Source organism: Lepisma saccharinum, chromosome 5, assembly GCF_977018435.1.
Source record: "Lepisma saccharinum chromosome 5, izLepSacc3.1, whole genome shotgun sequence".
Classification (NCBI taxonomy): Eukaryota; Metazoa; Arthropoda; class Insecta; order Zygentoma; family Lepismatidae; genus Lepisma; species Lepisma saccharinum.
In genome coordinates, this window is record NC_139233.1 from 17,942,103 (window position 1) to 17,969,045 (window position 26,943).

The 26,943-nt window shown below is 37.3% G+C and overlaps 1 protein-coding gene across 10 annotated transcripts in view; it reads left to right on the forward strand.

The window, feature by feature from the left end:
• The window catches only part of LOC145988239 (uncharacterized), a 93,663-nt gene that overhangs the window by 4,215 nt on the left and 62,505 nt on the right, over window positions 1-26,943 (forward strand). For 3 of the 10 annotated variants that reach the window (XM_083123091.1, XM_083123093.1, XM_083123094.1), the window contains exons 4-9: window positions 1,153-1,212; window positions 2,183-2,248; window positions 6,220-6,309; window positions 11,216-11,308; window positions 13,160-13,240; window positions 26,349-26,435. In XM_083123091.1, coding sequence (XP_082979217.1) covers window positions 1,153-1,212; window positions 2,183-2,248; window positions 6,220-6,309; window positions 11,216-11,308; window positions 13,160-13,240; window positions 26,349-26,435 — 477 coding nt within the window. Of the gene's footprint in view, window positions 1-192; window positions 325-1,152; window positions 1,213-2,182; window positions 2,249-6,219; window positions 6,310-11,215; window positions 11,309-13,159; window positions 13,241-26,348; window positions 26,436-26,943 lie in introns of those variants that run through there. The other 7 variants (XM_083123099.1, XM_083123092.1, XM_083123096.1 and 4 more) reach the window with 7 other exon arrangements.

Consider the following 26,943-nt stretch of genomic DNA (forward strand, 5'->3'; position numbering starts at 1 on the left):
GATGGATAACTCAATAAATATTGGGGCAGGCAAGACACCATTTAAGCATCTTTACGAGATGTGTATGGCCCATGAACTGGAGAAATGTCAACCTTTCAAAGCAATTTATTCAGGAGTTGCAGCTTGCTAAATTTTGGGGCAAATTCATCACAACATTTACATTTGCAGCTTCTAACGGCCTTGTGAGTGATTGGAAGTATGATGCATTTATGTTGAACTGGTGGTTGACGACCAATCTGTGTGAAAAACTCTTGGGGAGATAGAGAAAAATGGAATAAGAGAGTATGTTATGGGAGATAGACATTGAAATGAAAGTAACAATTTGTAAGTTACATGTTAATTAATTTTTCATTGTTTAATGTGATTAATATTGATAAAACTAAATATTGTGTTCAAGAGTATTTGTTTCTTTGAATAGAGCAAGGAAAATTGAAATGTGTTAAAAGTGTGTTATTTTGTGAAAGTAACATAAATTGTTTTGCTGCATGCATAGGAGTTGTGTAACTTAAGTTGTCGTAGTTCCTTGCCTTACAAAAAAAATGCTGAGAAGTCTGATTGAGGAATTTTAGCAAATTTAGGACTATTTACACATAAGTCAGTGGGTGCGTGTCAAGCTGTATTGAAAAAGTGACCTTCACAGAAGCCGCCCTGGAGGTGCCTCAACCAAATGCTGGTCTTCATGTGAGATACATATGCACAACCTATAGAAGTCTCATCAAATTTGAAGAGGGTCAAACAGGGACCATATCTGAATTTAGGCCACTTGATGTTGAATGACCCAATTATGTATATTTATAGTATTCATGAAGATATTTCAAAATATTGGTTTTATTCATAATTTTTAGTAGGGGCTGGGCAGATTGGGCAGTAATCTATTGGTATTAGTTGATAGACATATGGGTTGTTGCTGAATCAAACATTTCTGTAGTCCAAACTTCTACCTTTTTGTTATGACTGTAAAAGTATGGGATTCATATGCCAGATCAGTAGAATATACAGTACATGATTGGTATCAATAAAATTTATTACTATATCTTTAAAAGTGACCATCATAAGATCTAAAAAGGTACACTTGATAATTTATATGTGAATGATAACCTTGAAAAATACCTATCACTTAAAATTAGAAGTAACTTTTCAGATCTATTTCAGCCATCAGATGTTGTACATGTTTGCTGTGGAAAGGGAAACTGTTGCATGGTTGATCAAATGGTAAGCTCATTCAAAAATAATGAATTACATTCTATGCTGTCAGATATTTGTTTCTTTTCCATTGTACTTATACTTGTATATTACAATGGTGAGTTTTACTCACTATCATTTCAAATAAAAATATATAAATAACTTACGTGAGTGAGTAGGAATGTTTCAGAATGACATTTCGGAAGTCTGTACTACGTCCTTCATCAGGTAATAAAATAAAAAACTTCAGGTGCCAAACATGGTACCGCGTTGTTAAATCGTAAGTTGAGGATTCAAGTTGAGGATAGAAAAGTTAAAAAACTTATGGTGACAGCATAAAAACTCCGATAGAAGTCTTCGCTGGTTAAAAATTCCCTATGTTAAAAACAAAAACCACAGCTAAAACAAATAAAAGTTGAAGACCTATTACAGTCCACTAGTGACTGCCGTCAGTGTTGGGTGAAACACATGGACCAAACACATAGGGAATTTTTAACCAGCGAAGATTTCCATCAAAGTTTTTATGCTGTCACCGTAAGTTTTTTAACTTTTCTATCCTCTACCTGAATCCTCAACTTATGATTTAACAACGCGGTACCATGTTTGGTACCTAGTTTTTTTTTATGTTAATACCTGATGAAGGAAGTAGTACAGACTTTCAAAACGTCGTTCTGAAACATTCCTACTCACTCACGTATGTTATTTATATATTTTTATTTGAACTTATACTTGTACATAAATTAAGAGTAGTTCATTGAGTTGAACCATGTTGTGTAAATATAAACCAATTTCAAAGGTTTGATTAGTGTTTGTTGACTAAAATTAATTTAATGAAATGAGACTTGGTTTTGTTTGCTTGCTCCAGAATTTCCCAGGACAGAATGTAGTTTGTTTATAAATAATGCTATTTTATGACATCCTTAAAAACTGTTTCATGTAGCTACTTCAGTTTAAAATACGTAGTTTTCTTGTTTATTTCCTAAAATACTTTTGCTTTCAGCCATCTGCAGGAATAACTATATCCAATGAGACACAATCTGATAGTCTTCCTACATCTTCAGATGAAGTGAGTAGCTTGTTGTTTTCATTAGATGCCTTACTGTATACATTGATTTATCTATATTTAGATTATCATCACCACCATTCACCTGATGAGGCAGCAAGGATGTCATCCCTCTCTTTCTTCTATCACTCTTCTTTTTCCACCATTTTTCCCATCCTGTCCTCTTCTCACACTCTTCACTACCTGATTTTTCTGCTTACTGGTCTTCAATCTTTGTGCAAAGTATGTTCCGTTTGGAAACTTTATCAGTCCCGTATTCATATAAACCTAGCCTGGTATGTTCTGTTCTGCAACTTCACTACTCCCATGCCCTGTGACAATCTCTTCATTTCTTATTCTTCCTCTTTGGATTTCCATTAAGATTTCCTCCACTGCCTGTCTTCCTTCAGTGTCCAAGGCTTTGCTCTGTGCACAGTATGCATTTTATCAGGGGAAGCTAGTCAAATTATTACTGAAAAATTAGCATCCGAGATACGTGAAGATTTTTTTTTCCAATATTTATGCACGTATCTCTACACTTTATTAGGTCTTGAAACCTGCAACATAGAAGTGTTTGAGGAGACATGTAGCAAGGAGACTCTCTCTCGTTTCATTTATTGTTCCTGAATAAGTTCTTTGACATTCACCCCAAGCTAGAACATGGGGACACCCTGTTGGAGTTGATTGTCTGCAATTACTTGCCTATTAGCTGAAATTTTCTCCAAACTTTGCACATTTGCTTCTGTTGCAATCTCATCAGCACTACCAGGCTAATTGCCAGAAGAAATAAAAGTAAGTGGAAACTAACCACTTATATGTTTGAAACAAAAGAGGTTTACTAGTTACACACAAGGAATATGCTACTCTCTCAGAAAGCTTTGTTGTAGGTTTGCCCTAGTATCAACATTATTAAGGAAAGTAATTTCAGTAGTTCTGCGAAATGCCAGAAATTCAGACATTTTCCATAGTAAATCTATCACATAATATGTAGAAACATTTTCCAATTTTCTGGTCATTTTATTCAAAATCTGTTCATAAACTGCATTAAGTACATAAAAAATATGTATCTGTCACTTAAATCATGAGGTGTAAACCAAGATGTTTTAATAATGACAGTAATAACAACAGATTCAGCCTAATAGACAAGCTACGATAGATAGGGATTCAAGCAAGTTGGTGGTGGTAATTGCAATTGCACACTTACAAACAAAAGAGCAACAACAAATACGTGATTCCTTCTTGTTAGTGAAAAATAGAAAAATGCAAGCTCAAAGTTTTACTCCTATTCCATTACTGACTGGCTAACCTTATACTGATTCTGATATAACAATACAGTACTAGCTGATACCTGTGGCAATTGAAAGTATACTTTCAAATTTGATCATCAATACATGCCAGTACTTTCCAGAGTTCTAGTATCCTCCACAAAATGCTACAAAATACTTTCATGGTGTCAGAATATCCTGAAAATCATGTAAAATGCAAATTTTTCATTAATTTTGCACTAAGATTGTGTCTAAAAATGGGTTTAGTGTTTGACAGCTATTTTAATATTCTGATTATCTCATGTGAACTTAGAAATCATTTTCTGGTGGATTGATATGATGTAGTTCCAATAGAACATGAATATATATAACAACATTTTAAAATTTTATGAATTGCTATAAATTGTTGCTAATCCTTAGAGGCATGCATATTTTGTTTTTCACGAAAAAACTAAATGTGAAATAACACATTGTAATGTTAATTTTTCATGTTTCTGAAAGGTGTGAGGTACATTTTCCTACCATGTTTTGTCACGAAATGATGATTCAAAATGAACTGCAAAATGCGAAATAGACTCTTAAACACGAAATTTAGAGTTTATTTACCGACGTGACACTTTCTGAAGTCAGAATTATCGTGAGAGTTATGCAATTCACGGAAAAATTATTAATTCTGCTGTAAATATTTGAGAAGAAAAAATGGATCCCTTTATACAGGAATAAACTTAATATTCTGGTAATGACATAAATGTGCTATTAGAAGGGATATGTTTATTTTGTGTAGTAAGTGCAGTTTTTAAATCAAATTTTGGATAATATTCAAATTTTTAAAGCCAAAATGTCATTTTATATACTGCTTTTCACCGCTTTAACAGCAAAATGTTAGTCAGTCAAAAAGTAAATGCAATCATTTTTTATTATTTTTCACAGCAACAATAGAAAACTTACAATGATATCATATTCCAACATAGTCCCCCTGCACTTCAATACACTTGGTCCAACGTTCCACAAGCTTTCCGATACCCTGAGAAAAAAAGGTTTTCGGTTGAGCAGCAAGCCACGTATGCACCGCTTCCTTAACATGTTGATCTGTGTCGAATCGACGGCCTCTTAAAGCATCTTTAAGTGGACCGAACAGATGGTAATCCGACGGAGCAAGATCAGGACTGTATGCAGGATGCTCTAACACCTCGAAGCCCAGATTCTGAAGAGTTTGAGCGGTGTTGGCGGCGGTATGGGGACGCGCGTTGTCATGCAACAAAAGAATGCCTTCCGACAATCGACCTCGTCGTTTGCTTCGAATTGCAGGCTTCAACTTGTTCGAAAGCATATCACTGTATCGTTCACTGTTTATTGTTGTCCCCATTTCCACATAATGTTCCATAATTACCCCTTCTGAGTCCCAAAAAAGTGTGAGCATCACTTTTCCTGCAGAGTGTTGATGCTTGACTTTTTTTTCCGAACTTGTTCGACTGCTTTTGAACATTTCAATCCATTGGTAAACACTTCGCAGCGGTAAAACATTGTCACCGTATTGTGCTGAAAGTCTTCTATGGATATCAGCTCCTGGTACACCTTCAGACCACAAAAAACGGATTACAGAACGCTGTTCTTCTATGGTGCACACGGACAGTGGTGCAGCCATGTTTACTTGGCAACACTGCAGAGCGAACTGAAGTGATGACGCTGTAACCTGCCACAGGCGAAGACAACGATACTATCTATCGGCTTGCGAGCACAGAAAGCTGTACAGCCAACCTACGGAAGAAAACAAAAACATTGCATTTACTTTTTGACTGACCTAATATTTTATTTACAGCTTTTGAACTCTAAATTGACTCTGTTCTTGTACCGAAATTTTGCTCCTTTATTTAATAAAAATATGTGCCTCTACTAATCCCTTATACTACTCACATTACAAGATCATAATTTGGGTTCAATGTTATGTACAAGATAAAGGTATTATTTTCCTGTAGTTTACAGTTATTACAAGCATAAGAAAACAGTTTTTCCTTGTGACGTTTCAGGAAAACACACGCTTCCTTCATCAGACATTTATTTTCATTTTGACTAAAGATACAGTTATAACAATGGTTATTCATGAAAATAATAACAAATTGGAAGAATTTCGTACTAAATTACAGGCTATTTACAGATATATATGAGATCATTGAAATTATTGGTACCGTTAGATTGGGTTATTTTGGACGAATGAGGTAATTTCGGACACAACGGAATTTTTTTCATTGTATGTTGATATTCTGAAGTTTTGAAGTTAGAATTACCGCACAACCATTATTATAACTGTATCTTTAGTCAAAATGAAAACAAATGTCTGATGAATTGAGCGTGTGTTCTGAAACGTCACAACGAAAAACTGTTTTCTTATGCTTGTAACAACCGTAAACTACAGGAAAATAATTCTACAATGCAAGCAATGCGTACATACAAGAAAAACCAAGATAAGGGTAGTTTTTTAACAATCGATAAATAGTTTAATACTTCTTACCAATTTAGCACATAAAACATGAGATAAAAAAAGAAGCATTTATTCAAAACATTTTGATGCTGCAAAAAACATCTTTTAAGCACCAAACACCCTACTTTGTTTTTATATGATTAGTACTCATTCTATTGTACACCATAGTCTATATCAACATAAAACATCCTTGTATTTTGTAAGAGATTAAGAAATTTAAATTTCTAATTCAATTCCTAACTCTAAAACAGGTTCTTCCCAGTGTTCACCTCATTTCTCCTTTGCCTGCAGGAAGGGCAGTGGGTGTGCAAAAAGTTAGTGTGCATGATATGAAAGTTCAGGTAGCGGTAACAATATAAGTTTGTATTTTTATTCTTATTACTAAGCAAGGACTGATATGAAACTTTATAGTTATCAAAACTGATATTGTTCTGATCCAATACAAAATTGTAAATCTTCCTTAAAGACCATGAATGGTTCGTTTCTTAACCTCCTTAATTAATGTATATTGCCAGGTGATTAAAATAGGTCTTGCCTTTATAAAGGAACTTTGTATTTAAACATTTACTTTACAAAACCATGATATTAAATTGTGTTTGTATTCATGAAAATAATAACAAATTGGAAGAATTTTGTACTAAATTACAGGCTATTTACAGATATATGAGATCAGTGAAATTATTGGTACCGTCAGACGAACGAGGTAATTTCGGACAAAATTGAATTTTTTTCATTGTTTGTTGATATTCCTGAAGTTTTGAAGTTAGAATTATTGCACTTGCATTGTTCGAATGTTTATTTTAAAAGTGAGTGTGAAGAGTTGGATGAATTCAACACTCTAGGTCGCACACTGCACACAGTTTTCCCGAAGTATGTAATACGCAGTGGTAACTTCGGACAAAGCCATGTGCATATAAAAGAAAGTTAGAAGCACAGATACACTGGAAATACGAACACTATAAAGTAGACATGGCAGTAAAAGCCATTAAAGCTAGCAAATTGATATACCGCAAGAGCTCAGAGTTTTTTGGTGTACCACGGTCCACCTTAGAAAATAAGGTAAATCGAACAAACCCAAATCCCATCGGAGCACCATCTGTTCTTGATCCTGAAGAAGAATAAATGCTGATACATGGTATCTTAAAGGCAGTACAGTGGGGTTACCCTCTCACTTCAAATTATTTATGTTACATTGAGAACAAGTTGGGAAGAAAGAGAAACGATTTCATGAGAATCTGCCAGGCATCGAATGGGCAAGATCATTCTTGAAGAAACACGCAAATGTTCTTTCCGTTCATCTGTCAGAATATCAAGAGAGCTCGTGCTGAGGTCAGTTCGGAGACTGTTCAAAAGTTTTTTAATCATGTACAACATGCCTTAGAGAACATCCCACCTGAAAATATCATCAATTATGATGAAACGAATTTGTGTGATGACAATAGAAAGAAACGCGCGATTGTTAAGAGGGGCATAAAACATGCAGAGAGGGTAATAGACTCTTCTAACACTAGTATTTCTCTCATGATGTGTGTTAGTGGCGATGGGAAGCTACTTCCCCCATATGTCTTGTACAAGGCCGAACATTTATGGGACACATGGCAAGAAGGTGGCCCGCCTGGTACGAGATACAACAAAAACAAAAGTGGTGATTTGTCATTCTGATTTTTAAAGATTGGTTCTTTATGGTAGCACTGCCATATTTAAAACAGCTGGAGGGACATAAAGTCATTATTGGAGACAATTTGTCCAGCCATGTGTCTTTATCAGTGGTCCAGGAATGTGAAAAACAGAACATTTCTTTCATTTTTTTACCAGCAAATAGCACACATATTCTTCACCCTTTAGATATGTGCTCCTTTGGACCAATTAAAAAGCTGACGACCTGAAAAATGTCCACACATGGGCCTATATCTAGAGATGCCTTTCCTGCCTGCCTGAAAGAAACTCTACAGAAAATCGAAGCACAAAATGCTGCTATCATAAAGAGCGGCTTCCGCAGCACTGGGTTATTTCCTTTTGACCAACAGAGGGTCCTCAAAAGATTTCCAGAAACGTCTGGTTCGAGGCTTTACTATCTGAAGCACTCTTCGGCTCTGGTAAGAGGACAAAAGTTCGCCGTTGGAAATTGAACGTTCCTGCGGGTCAATCTCTCCTTGGTTGCCACTTCACTCACAATCAAGTTGTTGTCAGAAACCAGGCAGAAAATGAAGCAGTTGTTACAAAAAAGCAGCAAAAATATGACACTGTGGAAATTGAGGCAGAAAATCAAGAGAGAGAACTAAATGAAGATTCTTGAATTTATGGACCGGTGCTTGACTTAAAAAGTTTTGTTGTAGTGAACTACAATTGTGACCATAGAAACAGGAAACAAAGACAGTATGTTGGCGTTGCTGTTGATATAGGAGCATGGGACGTGACTGTAAAATCCTTGCGATCAACTCGCAGCCATCAGCCTGTTACCAGACACGCGACACACCAGCTCGGCCCCCTCGAAAGACCTAAACCAGGCAACACTGCCCACACATTCAATTAAATATATGCCTCGACTAATCTCAGTAACTGCGGAACATGAGCGTCTGCATCTCAGGGTTCGGGTAAGGGTCTGCCAAAAAAAAAAATTAAATATAAACTTACCTATCTAATAACTCTTAACTCTACATTCTAGTTTAATCACCCATCAGAGGTTTAATTCACCCATCGTGACCGCATCCGCATTCCACCGACCAGTGAGAACATGAGGGAAACAATACCTATAAGACTGACATCTTGTGGATTAATAAGGCCTCCGCCCCACTGACCAGTGCCGGCGGGACACCTCGTTAAACCAAAAGCTTGCCAGTTAATGTCAATATACTTATAATTCAAATTTATTCTCAAGAAAACACCCATTAGCAAATACTGAATTTATTTACATCCCGATTTTAAATTAACATTTCCAAAATTTACCTAAAGGGCAAAATAAAATAATAAAAAATCTTATTTAAACATTAATCAGATTAAACACTATTCACAAAGAAAAAAAATATACAAACTTCTGGTCAATTTGGAATTTAAGCATACCAGAGGAAAGCTACTTAATGGCTCCCATTATTAGATAGAATTTTGATAATAAGTAAACATAAAACTAAGAGCACTCCCTTCCTACTACATACCCAAACCACCTTTAAAGATTTAACTTGGCTATAACGTGGTCTCCATAAATGGGCAATAAATTTTACATAAGTCGAAGATATTACTTGCATACAAGTCTTACCAAAAGAAATTACAATATTATCCACCGTAATCTCTACATTAATGCTTTCATCATGTTTTCATGCTTATATTATGCTTTATAGAATTCATGAGGGCACCACCTTCGGGTTAACCTCTAACAAACATTCACAACAAATTACCAGGGGAACCTTTCTGTACCCTATGAATGCCATATCTCGGCCACATAAATTATAAATGTCCACGTGGAATTCCTTTTTTTAACATAATCTTTTCAACGCTGCTGGTTACTCATATCACAAAAGCAAACCATAGAAAGTTACATAAATAAATTCTAAGAGAAAAAAACTTCATCATAAACCCATTATAACTGTTCCAAAAATTTACCAGACCACACAATAACCCAAATTAAAGAAACCATTAACCTTGGCCAACATTCCGGATATTTAACTGTTAAACTGCTAAGGGATATGCAAACTATATACGCAGGGAGATTTAAGTGCACCCTTTGACCAGAGATATAATCTCGGAATAAGATCTTTAAAGAAATCAAAATTATCAACTGAGCCTTCTGACCAGAAGTGTTCCATAAAATTATTTAAATGCACCTCCTGACCAGGAGAGTGTTCTAAGTTTAAATTTTTAGAACCTCCTGACCAGAAGAATTCCAAAAAAAAAAAAAAAGGTTACTAATTTGACAAGAAGATTGTATATCTTTGATAGTTCTATATTATCATTGAATTAAAATCAAAGTCACACTGACCAGTGCTAACTCCAAATCTGAATTTATAAATGATTATAGTTTTTTTTAGGTTTTAATTTTAATTATTATGATTAATTATTAATTTAAGAAATTAAATTTTTATAAGTTCACTTAATCCCCCTCAAGGACAGTGCTGACCAGCACTAGCCCCGAAAGTGACTTACTGAAAACACCGGACATTGTGGAAGGGCAAGCTGACCAGCCACTCCCCACACAATGATCCTGTTCTTCCAGCCTGGACCTCAACGAGCGATGTGATTACCTACAAGTTCCGGAATATACTACTCCTTTGCCAGCGAAACTGCTGGCATTTATAGTAGCGGGATTACTCAATCCATCTCCCAAACAAAAGATTTTTTCAACCAAAAGTTATTTTTAGCACATTAACAATTACCCTTTCCAAAAAATACAACAAGAAACACAACGAAGAAAAATCTACTGATAAAACCGATCGAAAAAGAAAGCATTGTTGGTACAAAAGAAAGAATGCAAGCTCCAACTTGCTCTGCGCTCTTTCTCGCCTGGCAGAAACTGCATTACAACTTTTAACAAGAACGATTTATATGTTTTAGCAAAAATAAAAACTCTCAAAAATATATATACGAGGGCTGTCGAAAAGTAATTAAAATAACACTAAATTTCACCAGAATTTCTCAATCGTAACAAGTGGAAGTAGAAGAATGTTTGTGTTTCCAAATGTTGAGGATGAGGACACAGTAACAAAGGACCAGATTGTCAAGATTCTACCAGTACCAAAGGAAAAACGAGGAGTTTTCATTTTTTATGAACATGTTATCTAACTGTTCCTATATAGACTAAACTACACAGAAATGTATTGTATTATCATTTTGCTCTTCTGTATCGTTTCGTTCTTATGTAATTTCTTGTAAGCTCAGTTTTGAAGCAAATAAAAAAAAATTGTAGAGAATTATAATTCCTAAAATTAAAAATTTGACCATATAATGAATTACTCTACATTTTCCAATGTTCAATATGCTCCTCAAACATGTAGCTAGCTGAATAAAATAAAATTATGTACAATTCCCTCGTCATTAGTGAACAGTAACAAAGAAAGGTCCAAAATAACCCCATCTGACGGTAATTTTAGAAATAAATTGTGAACACTAACATGTCTGTTACCAAGAGAGTAGTACTCTCTCTGTAGCAATTCTATGTTTTTATCACTGCCTTGTTGTAGGACCAGTTATTTTCTAATGGTATAGAGAATATAAAATATGCATAAAGATTTAAATTATTCTTAATTTGTTTTTCAGCATCCTCGTGGTAATCCTGAATGTTCGCACAAGCCAATTGTTAGTGATTCAGCCGGTCATCGAGCTACAAGGCAATATCTAACTGAAGTGGAGGTAAGTTAATATGTGTGTTTGCAGAATTGCGTTTACATCATTATAGGATTGACAAAACTGAACTTGTAAAGAATATATATGTATATGAAATTATGGAGGTTCTCCCCCACTGTAGCAGCAACACTGCCACCTTGTAATCAAATCTTCAATCCCCCAGTAGAAGCAGTTACCTTACAGACCCAAAGTATATTAATTACACATTCATATTCTTAAAATTAATAAAATGTACAAATGAGGTGAAGGCTATTTAGAGAAATATCACATCACAGTCTAAGGTGCAAACTTTGGACTCGAGCTATGGGACACATAAAGGAGGAAGCTTAACAACTTTTCTCCTGAGATTTTTACCTGTCTATGGGACCAGTGGCCACCCACTATCATGAGGATATGAGTAGCGTAACCTGGTCAAAAAAAACTTCGACAATGACTGTGCTGACCACACATCACCCCCATAACTGACTGGTGGAAGTGAAGCCAGCAGTCGGTAGGTAGGCACTGGCCCTCACAGGCTGTTACGCCATGGGTTTATTATTATTATTATTATTGTTATTATTATTATGTAAAATTATCAGCAATTTTAACACTATTCTATTGGCATAATGGTAATATAGTCACCTGGTAATCAGAGAGTCCTAGGCTCAATACCTGGTCAAGGCACATGGTGGCTCAGATCTTATTTTAAACTGTAGGCCCAGTCCTGATTAACCTATCTTTGCTTGAAGTGGACTTAAAACAAACACCCAAACTCAAACTATCCCTAAATAAGCCCATACCAATAGAGTAGTGATCAGTGGCGTGGCGTGCTGTGACTTTTTCAAAAGTGTTACTGGCTATCAGTGCGACAATTATGTCTGCTAGATGTTATCAACCCCCCCCTCCCATCTTTCCCTTTTCGGTAAAGAAAACATGTCTTCGAACTAGATATTTGTTCATTTCGTTCTAGTCTTGCAATCAGCACAGTGATTTAGCCACAAACACTCCTAGAAAGAACTACCACTCATGAGACAGTTACCAATGAATAGACCCTTGTCAATTCTTCATCTGTCTCTGTTTCTTTGCAATGAAGTGCAATAATAATAATAATAATAATAAGGGGTCACTTTTCTCGGGTCAGTTCGACGTTTGTGTGGTGAGCATTGAGCAGACGACAGAACTCCGCTCCTTTGTAGTTCAATCCAGCCTTGGCTCTGCAGTCTACCTCTAGTTGCTTCACATAAATGGTATTCCTATTTTAGGTGGGATTTATCTCTTTTCTGCCAATTCCGATGTGACAACACTGGCTGATCCGGTAGGTCTGAACGGCAACAAGGCCCCTTAACAGGCATATGAATAACGCCATAGCACACTATGCCCCAAAGCCCTTCCCCACTCTTTCCTTGCGTTGGTGCCCTCTTCTCCCTTGTTGGCTCTTCAGGGTAGTGGAACGGCCTCCCTCTTCGCTTCTGTCGGCTGCAGAAAAAATGTCCTAGGCAATATCTACTCGACAGCAACGGTATTCATTAACATATTTAACAACGTTGTCATTTTATTGAAACAACTTTTTAATTCTTTACATTTTGTTGTTACCTGCAGTAACACCAGCTACATGCCTCTGGTAGTGATTAACCCATTTCGTTACTAACTTAAATAATTTCTCTGTTCAGCCAGCCCCTGTGGCAGAGTGGTTAACACATCGTGCTGCGATGTCAGGGGTCCCGGGTTCAAATCATGGCTTGGGCATGGAAGTTTGTGATGTCTATTCATCAATTTCATCATATCATCACTCATCCCTATCTTCGCAAATTAGCCAAAAGTGGCACAAGAAGCGAAGTAAAATAAATCAAATAAAAATTTATCTGTTTATTATTACAGGTTGAAGACATCAGCACTCAATGTAGTCCACTGCCATTTCAAGGAGGACCAATTGTAGATGTGTACAGTGCTCGGTTGTCAGTAGGTGATTCTTTATTTTTCTTTACATAATAAATAAGTATATAACCAAAATGTGTATACTTACTTTATTTAAGTTTTGGTCCCCTGAAAAGCTGAAATCGAGGTTCCACTGTAACATGAAGGAGAGGGAGGAAATACACTAATTGAGGCACAGTGAGAGTATTTAAAATTTGGTTTCATTCAATGCTTTCGAGAATTCACCAATGTGCATCAAACTAGTCAAAAAAAATGTCAAAGTGCTGTAAAATTCTTGAAGCTACAAATGAAGACTATGCTTAGAATGGATATGTATCCTCATATTTATTAGAACAAGACAGTGATGGTGATGGAATTATAAATTATGATAAAATATAGATCATTATTTCCAAAATAAATTAAGGCTAATTGTACATGTAATGGTACCTAACAAAATATTAATCAATTGTAATCCTTGATTATTAATCTTCTTCTCTTTTTGTTTGTTTGAAATTGTCATTTTGAAAGAGCTAGTTTTTAATCACACAAGCCTGTACTTCTCAGTACAGTATTTACTGCCAGAGTTTTTTTTCTTTCCTTAAAATGAGTACATAGTTGGAGAGTATTGCAAAGGATTTTGTAAGATGCAGTGTAGGAAACTTGTACCTGACTTGATATGTACAGTCATGGACACTTCTAAGTTGAAACTATCCCAAGTGGAAGTCAATGGGATTGTTACAATCAAGAAGTGTCCGTGATTGTACCGTAGCGTTCCTCTGGACGTGGGCATCTTAAATAGGGATGTACTATTAGTACTAGTTGATGGTAGAGACAGCCCTGAACGGGCAGGTACAAATATCTAACTATTCATTAAAATAGACTCATGATTCGTTTCTAGACTGAAGTGAGCAATGCAAATGGCAGAATGGGTGTAGACTAGCTTACCCTGTTCGGTTTAGAAATAAGACCAGTAGCTCCTGCTTCTCCGATGATTCCAGATTAAAAGACCTCGTGTCGCTCTCATGCGCACCTATTTAAACCCTCACTTGGCCTCTCATCACCTCTTGCCAAAGGCCAGTGTTCTTACCATTTCCTGTAGAAAGCTTATCCATCACATTTCTGAACAGGAGCTGACAAGGTCTGCCAGGGTCAATATTTCTTAATCAAACAGGGTATGGTACGACACTCCCTCTTGCGAGACAATTTCCAAAATTGAAATTGTAATCATTAAAAGTTTAAATTGAACCTTCTGCCATTCACCAAAATTTAAAAGGTTTTTGTTTATTACATGAAAAACAAAGGTTACATAAAATAAAATAATAAAAAAATGTCGGAGACCCTTCACCAAAAATTAAATGGAACAGAATTAAGCTCAAGCTTAAATGCTGAAAGAAAGTCTTTTGTTTTCATTAGCCACACGCTGGAAGAGTCTTTCGTAATCAACAATGCTGACGGTTGGTCAACATGCGATATAAAGTGTTGTTCGCAGGTCCGTGGAGTCAGCGGAAAGTTCAACACACTGCATCGTAACGCGAGACATGCGAATGGCTTCTGAACAAGTGCTAACTAAGCACCGAACGTAATCCGTGAGAAACCTTAAGGCCGCATGCTCGCAATCTTCTGCCTCATCAGGATGATAGTTCGAGGCGAGAGCAAAAAGACCATGGTAAACACCAAACTCCACTGGACTGCGCACAACCACACGAAGATTAAAAAAATAGTTGAAGATTATGTTTTCACTTGCCACTGACGTTCGTAGCACACTATCTGTGCACACTATGACCTGAGAAATCAGGAGGCAGGGCCAAATACACTCAAACCCCGGAGTCCTGGTGTATGAAGCACTGTTCCGGGACATACACGGTCCTTGACCGATCACAATTTCACTGGGGGACCGGATTCGAATCCTGGTGTGGAAAGTTCCGGAATACTGTTCAGCAAAGGTCAGATGAAAAGACGTTGGCCGTGGTGCAGGCGAACACAGGGTAGTCCATGGAAAGCCAATCCAAGTAGCGTTTCCACGCCCCAAGATATGCATTGTACAATGGCGGACACTGGGGGGTGGGGGAATGTTAGGATAGGCCCCCAAAAGTTCACAGCAGACGCCATTGCATATTTCCGGCACACATCGAGTGGCGACACATTTCGTACGCTGGTTGCATGCGAAAACGGAAGGTGTACCGTGCTGCAATCACTCCAAGAAGGGGAACAGTAAATATGGCTACTGGTAGGATGAAACTGTTCACAGGTGGCCTGGCAGGTTGCTGATCCACAGGGGTGGGTCTCAACACATTTGGGTCGTTGACTGTACCCGGAAAATTCCAATATGTGGTGAAGTACACTGCCTGGCCTTACAGAGCAAAAAGGGACGATGTACATGAAAGATGTTTATGCTTCTTCTTAAGGGGGGTTAGAGTCGTGGGGGGGGGTTTGCTCTGTAAGATGACATTTCTTCTGATGTTTCTGACGCTGTTCCGATCCTGGGATGTCACTTGGAATAGGATTTTCGGTGCTGCTACGTGACATACACCGCTGAAAACCAAAGGAGGCTGGTGAGCTCCAAAGCCTTCAGGAATGCGTTCTTCTTCCGGCCTCAAAAAAAATCGCTGGACTACTTTCGAGATTCCTTGAACTCGTGGAATTCCCGAACAGGGTAGGAAACAGATAAGACATTGGAAAAACTACATTGCTCTCAGTCATTCAATATTTAAAATGTATAAAAAATGTGTAAAGTAATCGTCTTTTATAGGAAAGTGAAAATCATGAGTAAATATAAGGAAACTAAAATAAAATAAACTGGTCAATAAGTGATATAAATGATAAAACAAAGTTTGAATGAAGGCTAATAAAATAAAAGGCGGAAAATGTCATTTGACGCCTTAACACTGGAACACCATTAAAATGAAAATATGACTTCATCAAAAGTAATATATGTATATATTGACTAAATTATATATATATAGCCCCTGGCTTCTCCCAAAATATAAAATAATGTGCAATATAAATATAAAGTTATGATATATCACTAAATGCCCTTTGTTGGGACATGATCAATATACAATAAAATAAACGAAAATATCTAGGATTAAATATTGATAAATATATAAAAGTAATATGTAGATGGTATAAAATATATCCCCTGGTATCAGAAAAATAACCCGACGAAATCCATTAATATCATGTCAGAAGTGTCAAAGCATTGTAAAAATGAGGAACTGACGAAAAAAAATAATTAACCCAAAATTCGGTAACGTCACAGCTGTTAAAATGGACCTAGCCACAAGTAAAATAAAAGAGTAAATGACATGGCTCCAATGACGTTAAAATCATTAATTACGAAAGATACATAATAAAATGGATGAATAAATCAAGGCGACATAGTGACACATTGTTAACGCTCACTAGTCAAGGTTGGTTTGCGCTTGCATACGCCTGACGTATAGCATAAATAAACAGTTAAAATGAAATTCCAAATTAGTAATAGGATAACAGTAACGGGAAAATGGGACAAAAATATTTCATGAAATTTGGGTTCGTTCGCGATTGACTGATTTAATTTCTCCATGGCCAGTCGAAAGTCAGTCCAATCAGGAAGAATTACATTTGAAAAATTTACAGAGGTATTAAAAAGTGGAGAAATTGCTCGAATAGCTATTGCTGTATCTAAGACTCTACGAGTGTGGATGATTTCATCATCAAAAATCAATTGATCAAAATTCTTATAATTACAGAAAAAAGGATGTTCCTTCAGACACTGTTATTGTTTTGTGTGTATTTACATTGTCGTTTAAAGTTTGTGATTGGAGGAATTTTCCTGTGCCGGAAACTATCACTCCTGTTCGAGTGCGAACTTTCGTGAGGTGGCCCCCGACGTTGGATTTTATTTCTGTGGAGCAGGAAATAGTGGAATTATGAAAAAGAATATTTGTTAAACATTTTATATTATCGTGAATTGAAAGCTCCATATGAATACAAACGTAAATAAAGGAATTAAATTTACAATGACTGTCAAGAATCTCCAAGATTTGGGTTTGACCATTATGTTCCATTTTATATGATAATTGGGGAACCTTAACCCGGAACCATTTATTATCAACAAAAGTGCCAACATTTATAGTCCGATAAACGGGAGAAATAGCGTTACGAAGTAAATTGGTAGTTTCTAACAAAATATGAAAAGAATGAGTGGATAAGTCATAATTGACAAGGTATACATTGGTTAAAGCGTAAAGAGACCAAGATCCGTCATATACAGGGTGTCCTTAAAGTCAGAATGAAGACTGAGAAAAACACGGAGCCAATCGGGAGAAATCATATGATAAGAAAGTTTATTCATCGATAAATCGGTTACCATAAAATCAATACGGGTAAATAATTCTGACGCGTGCAAAAGTGCCATTAGGTGCCTTTTTTCCGTATAAATGTCACAAAATTTCGAAACTAAATCCGCTTTAAGAGCAATAAGAGAACGTTTGAAGATTACCAAAATGTTATTAACAACTCGGAAAGTCTGGATTTCGTCTTTCTTCATTTCCTGTAATTCTGCCTGAATCTCATCTTGATTATGTTTTAGAGCTTGAACAGAAGAGCTAAGGTGATGAAGTGAAAAGGAGTTATAAATTGAAAGACCCGCCGAAAATAAATTCATTAAATTAAAAAAAATCGATCGTTTCCCTCGAGAGCTCCCAGACACATTTTTCCACACCCCATGGCAATTCGGCCGGCTATCGCTGGTTTTAAAACGACAAGGGAGGTAAAGTGAAATTTCGCGTAAGTATTGCTGAATACGATCATGGGTATCATTTTGAATAGCTGACCACTTAACACAGCCTGAGTGGTTATCAGTCCGAATGTTAATATCAATGTGAATATTGGCAGTTGTATATATGTAATCGGAACTGTGAACCATAAGACCTTGTTGTTCGTAAAATAAGCTCAACCCACTTACAAAAATATCCTCATTTGCATTTGCAACTGTATATTGAAAGGTGGGAAGGGTTGTCAGGAATAGAAAAAGACACCTCCAATAAAATTGCGCGATGTCAGCCATGCTTGGTATCTGGAAGGGAGAGAAAAAAAATGTTTGTGACGTGAACAAATTGATCTAAATAAACTGAGAAAAATGAAAAAAAAAACGGTATAGAATACTAACAAAAAAAATAAAATTAAAATTGCTCAAAGCAAACCATAAATATCCCGGGTGTGACCCTAGGAGGTTGCCTTGACCAGTCTGAAACCGTCGGCAAAATAGGGGGGGACGCATTTGTCTCTCTTAGGTAAAATGTAAATTCAAAACTGAAACTAATCTGGGTTATTGATTTAGAAAACGATTCTTGGCTATCACGGTCCTTTCGTATGATATTACTTCAACTAAAGTCTATGACGTGTGGGAGATTAAAATATAAGCACAATTACTCGCTATTACCTACTTTACGAAGATTAACATGAAATTAATCTGTAAGAAGTAATTGAATTTCATTCGGGAAACTTTTGAAAATTCTGAAGGAACGAGAAAAACGTCGCATAAATAAACGCCCTTGAAGAGGCTATTATTCACACCTCGTTTGGAGGCTAGGAATGTCATTGCCGAAGCCACCTGAGAGTAAAGTTCATCTACAACAAAGAAAGGTGTCATCAAATTCTCTTTCTCCGAGACTGAAATAGGATTTTTTGTCTTCCGCTAACTCGAATGTGGAGTAGAAACTGCGCACCGAAGTGGCCTCGACGATGATAACTGTGAGGGAAATGCAATTCAGCATAAAGCAGGAACTCGAGGAGTCTAGCTAAAGACATCTTTTCAACTCTACTGGATGTGTGATCTGAGTCGGGGGGGAAAAAAGGGGGAAGGGGGAAAAGTATATGGCGGCCGTTCTGGATGGGCGGAGCCCCCCGTGAGTGATGACCAATAACAGGAACGTGTCCTTCCTCTGCGAGGAACACGACGATAGAAACTTAGGACTGGTAACGAGGGAGGCGGTGCCAAGGAGCAAATAGGAAGAGGAAGAGAGTACCTTTCATGAACTTTTGGTTCTTGATGTACCTGGATTTCATCGAGACAGAGCCGGAAGAAAATAAAAAAAGGAGATGTTTGCTCGGCGCCCCAGGCTAGTACGAACTCGGTTGCATAACGGCTAGGGGAGTGCGTGGAGAAGCAGCTTGATTATATGTCGTCATAAAACATGTTTTGAATGAAAGGGACAATTGGTTCAGAGTGGGGCTGGGGGTCGTCGGTTCGAGACACATCTACGTTTTGTGTTTTCACCGTAACTCCTTTAACTCTTTTTACTTTAACAGGATTAGTTTGAACAGAGCGAGATGAGGTGTTAACATCATCTAACTTTAATGGATTAAGAGTTTGACATGCAACATTAAATGTATCTAGACGGACGGGAGGAATTTCAAGTGGGATAATTACGTTTTGAGTATCTGCTTGGTCATAAAAGGGGTCTTGAAAGGTAAAAACGGACGCAAGATTTCGACATGTAACAGGTTGGGTGGGACCACTGTGCCAAGAGTCGCTATCCGACTGGGATATATTTAAAAATTGTACACTTGAAGACATATTTACTCGTTCCATTTCCCTTGGGCAATTATTTTCCAAAACTTCTAACTTTTTACATCTTCGCCGACAACAAATGAAGGCAATAATTAACATACAAATAAAAACTAGTGTTAACGTAATTACTGAACAAATGATGTACGGGTATTGGAAAGATCTTATGACCACTTCCTTGAAGGATAGGGAATTGACATGAGAGATAAATGCAATTGAAATTAATAAAATATAGGAAAAACTGCATCTTGTTGAAATATGTAGTCATTATTGAACCTAAACTTGCTCAAATGACAACAACTGTTATTTTTAGTTATTATTGAAAAAAATGAATTACTTTACGACCAATAAATATCAAATCAATAAATTTGATAAATCACATATTTTTACACAAAATAAATTTAATTTAAAATTTTCTCGGGTATTTTAGTTAGTTTTTAGAAACAATGCAATTAGTGCAATGTAAATAGGAATTATTCAAGGAGGGGTCAAGAAGATAAAGTCAAACTGTCGGCCAGGAATAATTTTAACTGAAAATAGATAAAAAAAATATCTCGTCAAACGTATGAAACTTCACACCTTGCTTATTATTAGCACAAATTACATGGTCTAAATGAGAACTTGGTTCTCTGCTTCATTTTAGTCGGCTTACGCAGACTTCTTTCTTTATTTAAGGCTAAATGTCACGGGGACATTAACATTTCTTACGTTATTAACTATAATAACGGGTCTTTTCACACACTACCGGTAGGTTTAATATACACAATAGAAAAGACAAATATACACTAGATAACGCTCGTGCCGCACTTACGTTGCTTTAATTAACTAAGTGAGCTCACTGACAACATATTTAATTCTTTTTATAACTCATGCATGGATGGAAAAAAATGCACATATATTTCAGAGCGTGTTTATAAATAACTTCATATATAAAACATGCAATTGCCTAACAAAATAGTTTTACATCTACGAGAAAACAGCAATGGTGCGTACATTAGGTTTTATACGTTTGGCGAGAAAACGAATTGACGTATTGATACTTTTAGGGAAATGGAACGAAAAATAAAATTAAAATAAAATATAAAAATTATAAAAATAAGGTCCACACAGAAAGTAAACAATTACGACATGTGCTTTGGGCTACGTATGGGCGGTTACTGGTTCGAAATCTTCCTCTTGAAGAGATACGATATTCGTTTCTTCCTCACCCCCTGAAGGGCGGTGATAGCGTTTTAACCTTTGCACAGCCACTAAATCGGACACAATCTTGCCGCGCTTATTTTCATATTCCACTAAATAGGCATTGCTATTTTCCTTTCTTACTATTACCACGGGCCCAAAATAAACACCTGAAAACCACTTAGCCGTTTTTGCCTTCTGAGTGGGGTTATATAATAATACCAATTCACCAGGAGCGTAACTTGTTGCTTGATGACGTCTGTCATAATACTTCTTTTGGGACTCAAATCGTTTACGTAAATTTTCTTGAGCCGCGTCTCGTGCCTTGTTTAGCCTCTCAAGTTTGTCTGTGTTCGCACTATTTTCGCAAGGATCTGCGTGAAGCATACTTTCCCAGGGCAGACGGGCTTCGAACCGATGCATGAGGTAAAACGGACTAAAACGACTGGAGTCGCCGCGTGTAACATTATACGTAAACACAGCTGGTTGTAGATAGGTAATCCAGTCATCATGTTTCGGGGTTACAAAATGCTTAATTATACTTTGCAAAATACCGATACCTCGTTCCTCTAAACCGGAAGTATTATGGTGATACGCAGTAACAAATTTTAACTGAATACCGAGTTTAGCACTAAGCTCTTTAAATACAGAGGAATTAAATGAACCACCCCTATCACTGTTGAGAGTTTTCGGACAACCAAATCTTAATATTATGTGCTCGTAGAGAAAGTTAGCTGCCGTTTGAGCAGTGGTATCGACCACAGGATCAGCAATCATATATCGGGTACCAAAGTCCATGCATGATAAAATATATTTACATTTATTTGGGCCACTGGGAGGGAACGGTCCCGCGAAATCTATAGCTAGGCGTTCAAAAGGGCGACAGCTTGGAAAGGTCTGGAGTTCACCTTGTGGCAACTTGGTTTGTTTGACAAGATAGGCACTGGCGACATTTGTCCTGTATAAAACGTTTCATATAGGGAAAATATATGCGATTGAGCGCATTGTAATATGTTTTAGTAAACCTTAAATGACCACCACCACACTGGTGAGAATGTAATTGTTCAACTACAGTATGACGTAAGGACTTAGGTATACAAAGTAATTTCTTACTTCCCCCACCCATCTTATGGTTCCTGTATAAAAGACCATTTTCCAGCACATAATAAAAAGCCTGTCTTTCGAAGGGGGGTTGGGCGTCATCTGCCCCCTCCAAAACTTTTATGATTTCTGAAAAAAAATGAGTCGTCGCGCTGGTGTTTTCCCACATCTATTGATTCATCCTGGAGGAGAAATATACGAGGTTCGCCCAATTCTGGCGATTCGTCGTCCGGGGTTGGTTGATTCCCTGCTAATAGCGTCGGAAATATTTTGTGTAGATTTACAATGAACGACCGTGAAATCGTATGAATCAAGCTCTGCACTCCACCTCGAAAGCTTCGAACTCAAATTACGGGTGGTACGCAAATAACTGACTGCTTTATTATCTGTTACAATTTCGAAATGTTTCCCAATTAAATAAAACCTAAAGGGTTTGAGGGCATTCAGAACCGCTGATAGTTCTAGTTCCATGATGGACAATTTTTCTTCCCCTTTTTTGAGTGTTCGACTTGCATATGCTACAGGAAGGAAATCATTATTTGCATTTGGCTGTGTTAAAATAGCACCAAGGCCTTTCAGACTTACATCACAGTAGACGCGTGTTTCTTTAGCAGGGTCATAGAGTAGCAAAACTGGGGCAGTTATTAAAGTGTGTTTTAAGTTTGTAAAATCTGTTTCTTGGTCCTCCCCCCATACAAATTTTTTGCCTTTGCCCAAAAGGGACTGGAGAGGTTGGGCCTTCTCAGAAAAGGATGGGACGTATCTACGGACATATGAACATAAACCTAAAAATCGTTTAACTTGTTTTGTGGTGGAGGGGGTGCGGTAAGTCTTAATGGAAGAAATAATACGGTCACTCAAGCGTAGGCCATAACGCCGCACCAAATGTCCAAGGGCGAGTATCTCAAAATAACCAAATTTACATTTGTGTGGAGAAATTTTCAAGCCAGCGTTTTGTAGACACTGAAACAATTTTTCCAGTGTTGTCAACATTTCATTAAAGGTATGGCCCCAGGTAAATAGATCAACCATATAAAAGGCGAAGTTATCACTTTGCATTCCGCTACATGCCAATTGAAGTGTTCGATTCATCACTGCTGGAGAAGTAATATGACCCTGACTTAAAACATTAAATTCAAAATGACCTAGGTTGGGAATAGAGAAGGCTGTGTACTGTTTACTGTCTTCTGTTAATGGTATCTGAAAGAATCCTGAACGTAAATCGGAACTAGAATAGTACTGCTTTCCCCCCATATCGTGCAAGATAGACTGAATGGAAGTCATGGCCATCGCATCGAACACAGAGGGTTTATTTAAAAAGCGACCGTCTTGAATAAAACGGTAACTTCCGTCACGCTTTTTCACAAGAATAACTGGTGAGTTATAAGGACTTGTACAATCCCGGATTATTCCCTGTTTTTTCAAAGTCTCAATTTGTTTCTTTATCTCTGTTCGCAAATGTACCGGGATCGGATATTGCTGCTTATGGAACGGAGTAGGATCAGAAAGCTTTATCCTGTGTTTGTAATTGGTGGCAAGGCCCATGTCATTCTCGGACCAACTGAAAACATTTTTGTATTTTAACAAAAGCTCTAAAAGTTGATTTTTCTCATGTTCCTCCAATTGAGGATTAATGTCAAATTTGGATATATCCACTTGTGGGATATCGTCGTTTTCTGATTCTTCCTTTGTTAAATTAACTGTTACAGAACTATTTTCCTGTCCACCGTTGCCAACTCACAAGATTCTGCGCCACCGATTCGAGTACCTTTGCGAAATACAATTCTATAATTCAAAGGGTTGGATACCCAAACAAGTTGTGTGGCAGGGTTGAGTATCGACCTTGGTACCATTATGCCAGATTTAGCCTGAAAATTTGCATCCGGCTCAAGTAAAGTTAAATTTTGATTTGCTGTATTGACTAATTTTAAAGGGATGCACAAATGTGATCTTGGTTTCACAACAATTCGTTTAGAGGCCACATATTCAGGTTCAACAGTATGTACCAGCAAACCTGCCAATTTAACGGAAACATCAAAACCTTTCTTCGATTCAAACCGAATGCGGTTGCGTGGGGGAGTGCCAAATCTGCTCAAAGTCAATTTATTGCTTTCAAAATCTAAAGTTGCATTTTGGGCTTTGAGAAAATCATTACCAAGGACGGTATTATGACCAAAATCTTGTATCACCCTGAAGGGGTGCCTAAATGTAAAGCCATTTAGAGAAAAATCTAAAAGTACAATTTCTTTAATTGTTAAACAATTATTCGTGACACCTTTAACTAGAGTTTTGATTTTAAACCTCCTAGCATGGGCAGGAATACCCTTATCACTTGTTACACTTATTTGGCTCCCACAATCGACAATAAACCTTTGACGTTCCCCATTTACATTGGCATGTACATAAATGAGATCTTCAGACGGGAAAGTAGAGACTAAAATCTTTTTACTGCCCGCAGGTATGTCTCCATTACTTGCGGTTAATTGGCGTTTAAATCTTCTGGATTTTGAAGACAAAATTCTTGGTGGTGATTAGGAAAACCACATTTATAACAAAGTTGTTGGCCACGCTGGTCACCTTGATCGGGACGACCGCGGGGGGCTGGTGAACCTCGCCCCCGGCCACGCTGAAAATTGGAACGATTCTGAAACCGGCCGTTGTTTGAACGGTAGCCTCTACTTCCCCTGCCCTGAAAGCCTCGTCTGTTGTTTGAACCACGATTGTGATTAAAATTACCCCTTTGATAATTTTGGCCTACAGTTTGAAAATTTTCGTCTACAGTTTGAAAATTTTCGTGATCGTGTGACTGTATAACTTCCTCGACTTTTAACGCTAGGTTGCTAACCTGCTTAGCCAAAGCTTCTACAGCGGACGATTCTGAAGTTGGGAGAGACGTTTGTTGTCTTTTGACAAGGTCCAATTCAGCTTGCAAGGCTTGAAACTGATTAGTCATGTCTTGATTAGCCCGAGGTGCTGATTCCGGAGCAACTGCCGTAGTGCCAACTACGGGGTTCTGGTGAGGAATGCGCAACTCAGCAGGAGACGGAAAAAGAGTTTCCTTTTGAGCCGAATGCAAGAGCTCTTGCACCGTTCTACGGCGCATAAGGAACTTTGCTTTTTCATATTCCTTGAGGTCTTTCAAAACCTCCGGTACTGAATTGTATTGTTTTTTGTATATCTCCCTGATAAATTCCGGTTGAAGACCTGCGTTTATGTATTTAAGCTGCTTATTCACAGCCATGTTAGGGTCCATCTTAAACAAGAGGGTCTGCTTGTCCCTAACATAAGAGGATACCGGTTCATCGTCCCTGTGGAACTGATATCTGATCTGCTCCTCGATCTGCAGCTGATCAAGGGAGCCTGTGAATTCTTCAATAAGTTTTTTCTTGACGTCCTCATAGCTGACTAAATTGACGCCTGGTTGCTGGCTAATTGCATTAAACCAGCGGAGGGCTGGCCCACATAACAACGCCGGGAATAATTGCCGTTTTTTCGTCTCGTCCCAATTGTTCAGAATCGCCGCACTTTCGAAACGATCTATGAATTTAGTAACATCCTCCCCCGAGGCACCCTGAAACTGAATGCTCTCGAACAGGAAGGGATGAACAAAAGGTAGTTGAGCCATGGTGGGTGGGTCCACAAGAACTGTGGGACGATTATCAATTTGAAAGTGAGCCTGCGTGCATGCGCGACTTCTAGTTAATGGAGGACTTCTGATTGGGGTGGATGAGGCACAAGGTAGGCCCTCCACATCAAAAGACGGACCAACAGTATTATTGGCGAGAATGATGAGCCTATCCAATGTGGTATCAAGCTCGTCCTCCAACTCAGTAAATGACCTAAGGCATTACTAACAATGGTGACGTACCTTATTTAAAAAAATTAACCCCCAATTAGGAAAAAAACTCGGCGAAGAAAGAAGTCTAACATGATATTAATGAATTTCAATTTTCATTTATTTCAGAGTGAAATAAATGAAAAATTCCGCAGCCTACCCTTTCAATTTTCATGTCTGTTTAGGAAAACAAGGCATGACGTTTTCATTTCCAAAAGAACCACGTTGCTCTAATTTTTCATCACATTTCCATAAAAATGGATGAAAAACCCACGCATCTCAAACCACGTAGCGTTCCTCTGGACGCGGGGATCTTAAATAGGGATGTACTATTAGTACTAGTTGATGGTAGAGACAGCCCTGAACGGGCAGGTACAAATATCTAACTATTCATTAAAATAGATTCATGATTCGTTTCTAGACTGAAGTGAGTATGCTCCTAATTGATGAAATCAATATAATTAATATAATACTGTCTTTTGTAGGATGAATATGATGATGACCACCACCACCGCCACCACCACCAAAAAAAAAATGTTGGAGGCCATTTAGGTTGCAATTGTTCTTCAGGGGTAAATTTCTGTGTTACTTTGTTAATTGTAATTGGTAATGTATTTTACATTTTTGGCTTCATTAATTTTCAAGTTCTGTGGCTCTGAAAAGTAGCAATGGAACTGATTAAAATTGGTTGATAGTTAACATCAACTGGTAGTGGCAAAACAACTCAATGAATGTTGGTGGGAATTGTTAGTTGTGACCAATATTTTAACCTGGAATTCTGGCATTTCTTTCCATTGTTCAGCTTGTTGAGATAACTGATGACCTGGTTTTGTCACATATTAAAATTCATTACAAATTAGGAATGTGACTGATCAGTTGACAGCAAGAATTGACTGATAGTATGACTAAACATCAATAATTTTTCCACTTAATAATTTCTAATTATTATTTAATTTAATATAATACATCTTACATAATAATAATAAGAACCTCTCTTTATAACTTACATTAAACATCCTTTTTCTAATTTCTAGATTGTTCTTATCACTATTAATGAGATAAGAAACAAGTAATTTCTGC